Consider the following 11,298-nt stretch of genomic DNA (forward strand, 5'->3'; position numbering starts at 1 on the left):
CCCCACAGTTGCTATACAGGGTCTTACCTGCCCAGTCCCTACCAGCTCCCTCTGAGCTATGGAGTAACCACTATTTTATAGCACCCTGCATTTCCCCATATATGGAACTGGGAACCAACTGAGCCTCCTAGGCATGTAGCTGAAAGATTCTGAAAGTCCTGGAGATGTGCCTGGGGATAAACTGAATGCAGGTCGGAGCACCCCTTCCTGCCACAACCACTTCTTCATCTTGGCCCTGCATCCATCTCCTGGACAGTTCCACCTGGTGGCAGTGTGACAGCCTGGAGTTGAACTGTATCGGATAAACCTAATGCAGGCATGAACACCCCGCTCCTGCTGCAGCCACTTCCCAGTCCAGCTCCACACACACCTCCTGGAAACAGAGGTGTGCAGGGCAGTTTCACTTGGCTTCTGTAGCAGTAGTGCTGCAGGACCCCTGAAAGTATCTTATAACACCCTGGAGTCTCATGGCAACCCAGTTGAGAACCACTGGTTTCAAGTATTGCAAAGTATTATTCACTCTTTTAGAATGCAAGCTGTTTGTTGGTACATATCAGTGACAGGGAATGTGGTGAACCCGGTAAAGCATCTTGCTATGACTTTGAGATTTGCTTTGGACTCGCACTGAAGCCTATCCCCAAATGGAAATAGAATTGATGGGCTCAGGAGGGACCAGTGACCTTGATAAATATCATCCAAGAAATAAATTGCACAGAACAGCTATTAAAGCACACTTTATTGTACAGCAATATGTAATATAGATAATATATGGTTCTTTTTAAACATATGTACAAAATTACACAGTGGGTACAACAATCTGTAGTTGACAAGGGGCAAAGGGCATAAACACCATGGTTCTTGCTACTACATATAAACAATACAAATCAACATTTAAAAACAATTGTTTTACATTACAAGGCCTGTTTATTTCTTATGACATTCTTCTTTTAACATATACTCTGCAATGAAAGTTGACATAATAAACCAAAGTTCACTAAAGCTGCTCACTATCCAGGTATGAAAATAAATTTCTATTTTAAATAATTAAATTTACATTTGCTAAAAAGTGAGCACAGCTTAGGTTTATGGAAATTGTATTGGTTATTTGATCACTCAGTAACTTCACTTATACACAGCTAATACAAGGTTAACTATATCTACATATGAGGGCTGACATTTTCAGTTAAAAGTGTTTTTCTCTTTACAAACTTTTGTAACACAAATTGCATCTAAAGTCTAAGTGCTTGCATTGTTTGTTCTTCATTTTCCATTTAACCATGAAGTGTTTTATAGCAATGAAATGAAAAGGTAGCAAGCTGGGATGTTACCAAATCTAAGCAGCATTAGATCCAGTCAATAAATGAATGGGAGATCTCTAATAAAATTCATGTTGCTGAAGGAAGTGACAGTAAGGGGTTACAGTGAACAGCACTGTGTATTTCAGAGTTTTAGGGAGTGATAATAGGGGGCACTGAAATTACAGGAGAAATGTAAAATGATGTTATAATCCCTACTGGTAATATGAAATACCATGAAAGAAGAAGGGTTGTTATTCCTGGTATCCTAAGTAAGGTGGTTTGGTAAAAACATGTCTCCTATATGTCCCCCTAGTTTCTGTTTGATATGGCATTCTTAACTTTTAAAATGCTGTTTAGTATTGTTCAACATGAAATCCCATAAGTGGTTTCAATTAGAATACATAATCTGTATAGCCTCAGAAGACTGTACAGAAAACTGCCATGAACAAAACTCCTGCACTAAGACAGAACTACAATTATTTCATTGGCGCTCTTCATAGCTGCAGGGGTCTGTCCATATGGTGCTCATTCCAAGACTGGTACCTTAGGTTTTTTTGAAATGCTTTCAGATCCATTTGAACTAAATGCTATGTAAACATATCACCATTATTTATATGGCTAATATGGAATTTTTTGTCAGTAAAAAAAAATGATGCATCTCAATATCATATTTAAAACACAGTAAATGACTAGAGTATTCTTACGTTGGAGAAAATACAGCCTATCTTAGTATGCTATTAGTATACAGTTTATAGGCAAATGATTATAACAAAAACATTTGGGTGATCAAATGATTTTAAGAGCATATCTCCAAAATTATTGTCTCAGAAATGCATCACGAGTTATCATTAAAAAGGGAAAGACAATGAAGGAGAAAATACTTGTGTCAACTGCATAAAAATAATCTTATTTACACACTATGTGGAAAGATTTTCTCCCTAAAATAAATATATGTATTAAGGTAGCATATCCACTAGCGAATAGCACAACTTTGTGCAATAAAATAAACACTTGTAAATTCTACATTAAACCATTAAAGAAAAACAAATACAGAGATGAAGCCATGCTGAAAGACATTTTCTGCCATACATTTAGGGTAGTAGGCAGGACCACCTTTTAAAGCAGAATAGAAGATTTACCTTATAGGGCAGTGGTTCTCAACCTTTTAAATTCAAGGTATCCCCTCCATAACTTCCCTATATTGAATTGCACCCCAGAACCACTGTAAAGTCTCAGCTTGCCTATCTAATTTCTTGGGTGCCCCTGCCAGGCAAAGGCACGACATAGGAATAATGTGCCCAGAACAGTCCTATCCCACCCGTCTCTCTCCATTCTGGCTTCAGTGAAGGTAGCATGCTGGAGCAGCAGCAAGCAGCCAGCACAGGTAGTGTGTCATGGACTGTAATTCTCTAGAATGGCAGTAGAGTTCACTTCTACTGGTGGGGAACTTTCACCCCATCTTTATGCCACCAAAGTCCATATCGTGAGGGCAAAAAAGCAGGCTGATTTCAGCAGCAAAAAATGGTGTCCATTCTCTCCCCAGCAGCAGCAAACTCCACTGCTGCTCTACAAAATTACAATTCTCACAATACCTTGTGTGCATGACATACACTTGCCTGTGCAGATGGAGTGAGGGATGGGAGGATAAGGTACCCTTCCCCATATGTGGCACCCAGGGCACAAGCCCCACTTGCCCACCCGAAATTATGCAAGTGCTGCTAGGTGAACTTGCCCCATGCAACTCTTTCCTGGAGCTCCTATCTGCATTAAGCTTTGTTCTGCTAACTTCCCTTGCTCGCCCATTGGCTGGCAGTTTATAAATAGGCTAATGCAGGTTTTGCAGAAGCCAAATGTGACTGCACCCTCCTACCAGAGTTCCCCTGTGCACTGCTGCCTGCATTTCCTGTTTACCAAACTTCCAGCCAATAGGGGACAGGAGCAAAACTTCACGCAGGTAGGAGAACCTACTCCTGCCACTACTGCTTCCCTGTCTGGCCCCACACGTCCCTCCTGGAAAGAGAGGCTCTGTGGCAACTTTCCCCTGGCTGTGGCAATAGCACCAGCACCACAGCACCCCAGGTGAGAACCACCGTTATAAGGTAACTTGTTCAGGTTTTTCTAAAATAAAATTGGCAAATGTTTCCATTTCTAAATGTAAAACCAAAATCATTCCAAGCCAACTTATTAACATGAACACTGTCTCATAGATGCCAGTGCCCCCTGGTGACCCCTGCCAGATGTTTAAGAAGCCTTGATCTAGATTTGCTGGATTTCCCTGTCACAGCTATTTTCTTTAGTATTTGAACGTTGACATTTTCTTGACCTTGAGTCTTACCTACTTTTTCTTCACACTTAGTTTAACCTGAGCTCAGACAAATGAAGATCACAAACCTTTAAACAACAGATTTAACCTCTAGACTTTGGGGGAAAAATAAATATTTGGGGGTCAATTAAAATAAAGAAAAAAATGTTGATGACCCTACTCCTGCAGAGAGAGCTGGCTGGGCAAGCCCTGAGCTTGCCAACCTCTAACAGACTATGAACAGTCATAATCCACTCTCTAGATTCTCTTTGTAGGACTTGGGTCTATGATATGAAACCAACTTGGAAAAACAATTACTGCACGTGCATACCAGCTACTTACAGTATGGGTCTTGAATCCCCTCCCCCCCTGCACCTCCACCCGCCACACACACTTTAAAAAAAAAAAAGTTCCTCTCACAAAATACAGGAATCAGACCTGGCAACAATTAAGAAAAGAATAATTCCATCTATCAGATATGGAATTAGTTATTTAAAAAAGGATGAAATACTGAAAGCATTTTACCCAATGCTAATCCAGCCCATAGAAGGTGTAACACATGGTGTTCAAAATTGAGGAATGCTGTATGCATCATGCCCATCTACCATTCTGTGCATCCTTATGTTCACAGAAGATGTACGAAAAGGGTTTGTTAAGTCTGGGCCCTTAATATTAAACTGTAACTATTTAATGCCGGTAAAGATACCTTTACTACTGATGAGATTTCTCTTCTGAATCTTAGCAAGACACAGCTTCCTTGCTTAAAAATATCCCTGCAGAATTTGAGAAAGTGATTGCTCTTTCCTTGTCAGTGAAATCAAGGATAAGTGAGAGAGCAGTTAGAATGATCACAGGTTTTGGCTGGGGGGTTTTGTTTTTTTTTACATGAAAGACAGCTGTTAATGGGAGTGTTATATAACCATGATGGTTTAGGAATTATGTGAGAGGCAAGGATTTGTTAGGATGATTTATTGGACCAACTGCATAGCTGTTAATGGGAAAATCTGGGAAGTGTTAGTAACAAAGAGTAAAAGTTAGTGACAATGACTGAGCAATATTTTGAATTGAGATAAAGAGCTTATATTCACACCTTTTCTTGCTAGGAAAATCATCTTTACAAGCCTACATACTCTCAAAGCATGCTCTCTCAGAAAACCAGAATTGGGTCATCTTTTTAACCTGTGCTTACAGTAGGGGACTTTGAAAAGGGAAATCTCAAGGATAGCCATCTGGAGTTCCTCTCATCTTTTTCTTTTGAGGACAGGGAAGGATTTACTTCTCTTCCCTACTCCATCCCCACAAGATACAGAAGAGATCATGAATTCCTAATGGTCTGCAAACATTCCTTCTCCTTGGCAGCAACCTCCCCTAGCCATGATGGCCCTTGGGATTTCAGTTAGAATGAATATGCTGAAAAGCCAGTCCTCCCCTGGAGTAGCTTTTCTGCTCAAATTTCACAGGACTGGACAGGATAACATTTGTGTCATCAGCCACACGCCTTGCTCACCTGATCCTTGAAGAAGCTTCTGCAGAGGCAGATAATTCTTGCGTCTCCCACAAGAGAAGGAAGATCCATCCAGTGTTCCTATATACTGTATATACAGTATTTCAGTATATACAGTCTCTTTTGAGCTGTCTGTAAGCTGCTTTGCAGGAATTCAGACAGATATTTTCCTCAGGTCTGATTGAAGGGGACAGGGGATGAAGGATATACCTAATTTTGCTCTTCGGTTCAGATCTAAGCCCCAAATCTCAAAAAGATGCATTCTAAACCACCAATTTCACATAGTTTTGATGCAAAACTTATATTATTCAAAACTGGGTTCACTTGAAAAGTTCAAATACTTGTCAAGTGTTTTGGTAAATCTGGCCTTGCAATTTTTGCAATGAAACTTCCTGAACTTCCAATGTCTTGAGGTTTTAGAAAAGTAGGTAATATAAGCTGAAATAGGAAAGATGAGATGAACTAAAGATGGAATGTGGCTTGATCTCTGATTTTAAACAAAGCATAATAGCATTTTAAGTGTATGAAACCTTATTCACTTTATAACAAAATACCTAGACAAATTAAATAAAAATACTGTACTCTATGTACCGGCTATCACAGACACCTAGGAAAGACAACAGCCTTGATTCTGATCTCACAGCAGTTTTACACTAATTGGCTTCACTGCCATTGGCATAAGTGAGGTCAAGTTAGGGCCTGAGAGACAAGGCAAGTGCATCAGCACGAATAAGTAGAAGGCAGGATCTGAAGGTCTCCAATTCTGTATAGTAATATACATCCGTAGAAAGAAGAATACATTATTTAAATCCTTCATTGTTCTTTTTCTTTAAAAAGTCTTCAAAATACACGAATAAAATTATTTAGGCCAAAATAGGAATTTGCTATTTAAACGTGGCAGCAGTTCTTCATGAGGGTTGGTTTTTTGACAGCTGTCCCAGATAGACTGGTTACTGACCTGGTGTCATCTTCACTGCCACCTCTTTTTCGCACTTCACTGTAAGAAATGAATGAAATAAATTACACACATATAGGTTGATGAATGTGTTTCTTTTCAAACTATATTACACAGAGCAATAAAAATATGCTGCCTACTATCACACACTGCTACCTAACTTAAATTCACAAACAGTAACAGTAAGAAAATTATTTTTAGTGTATGGAAGCAAATGCATTCCAAATGAATGAAATTCTCTAACATTTCTGTTTTAGAAGGAAAGCAATAACTGCTTAGGAAGTGCTGTGCTCTCTTTTCACTGAAAACCATCACAAAGGGATAAACATCCCTTTGAAATGTGAAAATAATTCACTGTAACTTCAGTTTGAGGTATCCACAATTAATTTCAATGATGTTTTCTCTTTTGCCTTTCTTTTCATTCAATTTTTTTCTTATTTCCTTCCTTTTCCATAACATAGTAGAGCAAGGTATACAGTCCAAAGATGTTCATATATTAAAGAAACTAAGTATTACAGTTTCAAATATAAATCTGTTACTGAAATATAATGCATATTGTTAGCAACAAAGGGCATTTTCACATGTGCTGTGGGATGCAGCACTGGACACTTTAATTAGCGAGCTACGCTAATTAAAAGCACCTGCACGTCACATCTGTCAGTGTCCCCACACATCCCCGCGCTGAGAAAATGGCAGCGGAGCACTTTGAATTAAAGCTTATTGGGCATGTTTTATTTCAAAGCGCCCCACCACCATTTTTTCAGCGTGGAGACATGCTGAGACGCTGATACATGTGATGTGGAAGGCTGCCAGAGCGCATCAATTTCCGTGCTGCAGCTGACTCAATTAATCATTGGATTCCCAGAACATTGAGCAGGCTCCGTGCATGTGTATAGGAGCCCAAATATACTGTTAACTGGTTGATACACACATGATTTTCAACTTTGCTTCAGTATTATTATGTCTTGGAGAGCCCCAAAATAACAATTCTGCTACTCATTGCTTACACTGAGTAGTCCAACAGAATTCATTAATCAACAGGACTTCTCACAAAATAAGGTGCTACTCAGTATGAATCCTAAATACAGGTAGCATGCAGGCTTGTAAGTCTAAGGCCTCTGGCCAATGTTACATATATGTGGAGCTACATGGCAAGGCTTTTAAGTTGCTGGGACATGGGGAGCAAATGGACTACCCCTGTGCTGATACATTTCAAGTCTTGTCAGGGACTGGTCCCTGGTGCTCTGCTGCACAGCATGGATTTAAAAATCCCAGGGTGTGTGATGGGATCTGATAAATTTTATCCAAGAACCTAAAAATGGTGCATCCTGGCATGCATAGTTGGCATGTCAGGATGCACAATTTTTGGGATCCAGGATAAAATGCATCAGATCTCAATCACATGACTAAATTAACATCTACCAGCAGCCTAAATGCCCAATATAAATGTTAATTTAAAAATGATTATTTCCTGGAAATAAGAAATATTAATCCCAGCATAAATGATTTGTAGCCACCCCTCTGAGCTCTAAATTGCTGGATAATGAGTACTGCACATCCAGCATTACTCTCAACTACAGCATCAACTAACAAACTCCCCTAAAAACAACTTTGGGAAAACCAAGGAAAAAATGGTTTAAATTTGCTATTTAAAGTACTGAAGAGAGATAGGCAAGATAAGAACAGAAGTGCATATCTAATTTGATAGGCAGACAAGGTTCCTTGGGTGAATTTGATATCTTTTATTAGACCAACCAAAAATAGTTGGAGAATAGTTATTAAGCAAGCTTTCGGGTTCAAAAACCCTTCGTCAGGCTAAGGAAGTGATTAAATTGTATCAATAATTAAAGCTTGACATAATTTAATCAAATAGATATGTACTCTATTGGTGATCAACATGCTACTGTGCTGTATTCACTAAAATACTAAATTTCACAAAACACTACTGTATTTGCAATCAGGTTCCTGAAAATTCTTGGAAACAAGTCATTCCATTTGTCAACAATTAACTTTGCATTGCCATTTAAGGAAAAAATAAATGTCTACGCTTCTGCAACACCCATTTTTATTGGAAGTACAGCTATTCTGATTGAACAAACAGCATTACCTCTTTCCAGGAATTTGAATTTTTATTCAAGCTATTTTATTAAGTACTGAACGCACTTAAACAGAGAATAACCAAATATTAACCTTTCAAGTCAAGAGGTTTGATCCTCATACCAAGTAACAGCATAAAATGAAAACTGTTTTAACTGTAGTTTGAATTTCTATATAATAAATGTAAAACAGGAACTGAGAATTCAATAAATATTGGGAATCCTTCAATTATATTATCATATTATGATAGTCATATGAAAATACAGGAAACTGCAAGCTTAAGATCATATTTTATTAGGTATATACCATGTTTTCTGGATAGGATGATTTTACTTCATCTAAATTATTTTATCCATTTCAAATAATTACATTCAGTAGATAGAAAAATGTGATTATAACTGTGCCAAAATTATGCATATAGTGGACAAATCAGGATGCATCTTCAGTGTATGAGAAGATTGAGAAAATGAAAGTATTTTCATTAAAAGTTATGATCAATCCAATAGAATTTTTTTTTTAAAAAGCCCTGGATCTGTGTTTAACCTTCAAAGTAAGATCATTTTGTTTATAAATACTTTGATGTTGTTTTAGTATCTGTAAAACCATAAGCTTTTCTAAAGCCTTAAGCTTTTGGACAAATCCTATTTTACATTTCTTTACAATATCTTTTTTTTTAATTGCAGATGACCCAGTTTAATTGTAGTCCAGCCATTTAAAATATATTCTATATGTATCCTGAACATATTAAAAAATTGTGTACATACACATACAACACACAAACCCATATAAAAAGAAATATTTGGTATTAGAAACTAAGGGTGCACCAATAAAGATTTTCTTGGCCAATACTGATAGCCAATTATTAACCAGGCATATCAGCCAAAACTGATCCAATAACCAATTTACAGGAATGCAGCCAGGCAGCTTGAAGAGCAGCTCCCTGCAGGTAAGTCTATGGAAAGGAAAGGGTGTGAGGGTGCAGATCAAGGCCACTACAGTGAGGAAGGGAGTGGGGCGGGGGCAGAGGAAGGGGCTGGGGGCACTGCCAAGCCAGGGCAGTGAACAGAACCTGGGGCTGGGGCTGGAAGAGGGACAGACCCGTAGGCAGCTCATTCAGGGGATCAGCATCCTGGCACTTAAAAATGGTGGCAAGGTGCTTGACAAGTTACAAAAGGTGATGCATTTTGAAATGTCTTTATCTGATACCTCATGCAATGAAGGGTCAGATTTTCACCTGGCCATTTTTTAAGCTGCATGCAGCCATGCACTTCTGTTTGGTCAAAGCTATAAACTTATTTCTGTGACTAGATCAAGTGAAAATTGCCACTTCTGTAAGCACCCAAGATAGAAGGAGATTGTGCAAGATAGGAGGAAACAGAAGGCTGTAGTTAAGGCATTAAGGCAATTGAAGCTTGTCAGAGCACAAGGAGAGAAAACATGGCTACATACCGAGCAAGATGAAGAACAGCCTCTACAACATTCGATCCATCTTTAGCACTTGTTTCACAGAAAAGTGCATTATAAGTCTGTGAGCAGAAAATAATATTATCATTTATATATTCTATTAAATGTCTAAATGTTTCCTCCAAATCATTTCCACAGAAAATGCTAAGTACTGAAGAGTACACTTAAGATATATACACTTTTAAATAGTAGAGGTGAACCGATATATCTGTCACATATTAGATCAGCACCAATAAAAGGAAAATTAACATTATCAACCATCAGCTTTTTTTGGTGGGGGAAGCCAATAATGTCACCAATAAATGCTGCATGCATGCGCGCAGCTGCAACATGCATGTGGCCAGGAATTCAGCCCAAGAGTTTGGAGAGCAATGCCCTGCCAGTAAGTCTGTGGGGCTGAAGTGGCATGGGGGAGGGAAGGGGCATGGGGGAGGGGGCAAATCAAAGCACCCACAGTGAGGGTGGGAGTGGGACTGGGGCTGCCCAGCCAGGGCAATGAATGTGACCCCAGGGCCGGAAGCAGGGCAGAGCCACTGGCAGCTTGTCCAGGGAGGGGATATGGATCCCTGCTGCTGCACGCACCCCAGGGGGAGTCATGGGGAGGCATGTGCCCCTCAGATTTGTACATGGGGTGGAGGCAGGCTGCCCACTGTGGGCTCGGGGCCAGGGGCTGTGCCAACCTTTTCTCAGTATGGGAGCTGGGCCAGGGCTGTGCTTGGAGTGGGTGCTGCTCTCCAAGCTACCTGGCCACATTTCTGTAAATTGGCTATTGGATCAGTATTGACCGATGTGGGTGGTTAATAATCAGTTTTTGGTATTGGCCAAGAAAATCTTTATCGGTGCATCCCTATTAAATAGATGGGATGTTTTGGCCCTTTTTACACGTTACAGATGTAACATTTATTTCTGCAGTACTGAAGCTAAAAGTGTTATAGGTTTTAAATTTAAAAGCTTTTAAGTCACAAACTGAAGCAGGAACAAATCCCAGGCTGCAAGGTCCAACCTGACCAATCTTGTATATAAAGCTGCAAATCAACAACAGAGTTGCTCTAAAATAAATGATGCCTGCCTTTTAACTACCTATTGTATTTATGGAGTACCTACCTACCTAGCACCTTGGTATCTAACTACCCCTTAACTACATTAAACTTTTTAGCTCTAAACCAGAGGTGTGCAAAATGGTGGATCTAGCCAGACTCCACTTCCCAACAGCCCTTGCCTATGTTGCTGTGGCTGGTTTCCATAGAGACCTCAGGAGGGGCAGGACCATGACAGCAAGGGACCTGGGTTTCCATGGAGACTGGCCCAAGCAGCACTGGCTGGGCAGAAAGCTGCTCTGGAGCTAGGACTGAGATTCTGCAGTGGCAACAGCGTGGTCCAGAACTGGGGCAGAGCCACAATCTGCTGCCTGCACGCCCCTGCCAGGGCAGAGCTGCGATCCATTGCCTGCATGCTCATACCTGGGCCAGACTTTGCCAACACCTGCGCTAAACCCATGCACTTTTACATGAGAATAGCCAGTGCATTTTCACAGATACACCAACTGATTAAGTCCTTAATCCATTACTAGTTGCCCAAATTTGCCAAATATTGTGTGGTGTATGAAGTCCCATAGATGAAAGCTTCATAGTAAGCAGGTTGTGCTGATCTCCCACACCAAGTCCCACTAACCTTGACT

At 39.9% G+C, this 11,298-nt stretch overlaps 1 protein-coding gene across 2 annotated transcripts in view; it reads right to left on the reverse strand.

Annotated features, from left to right (window-relative positions):
* Positions 1-4,018: 4,018 nt before the first annotated feature.
* RASEF (RAS and EF-hand domain containing) overlaps positions 4,019-11,298 on the reverse strand; it is a 41,950-nt gene continuing 34,670 nt past the window's right edge. Inside the window, exons 15-16 of one of the 2 annotated variants that reach the window (XM_025202508.1) lie at positions 9,606-9,682; positions 4,019-6,101 (exon numbers count right to left, since the gene is read on the reverse strand). In XM_025202508.1, the coding sequence (XP_025058293.1) occupies positions 5,993-6,101; positions 9,606-9,682 (186 nt within the window). In that variant the 3' untranslated portion in view covers positions 4,019-5,992. The remainder of the gene's footprint in view (positions 6,102-9,605; positions 9,683-11,298) is intronic. The other variant, XM_025202507.1, reaches the window with a different exon arrangement.

The sequence above is a fragment of the Alligator sinensis genome, unplaced genomic scaffold, assembly GCF_000455745.1.
Source record: "Alligator sinensis unplaced genomic scaffold, ASM45574v1 scaffold226_1, whole genome shotgun sequence".
Classification (NCBI taxonomy): Eukaryota; Metazoa; Chordata; order Crocodylia; family Alligatoridae; genus Alligator; species Alligator sinensis.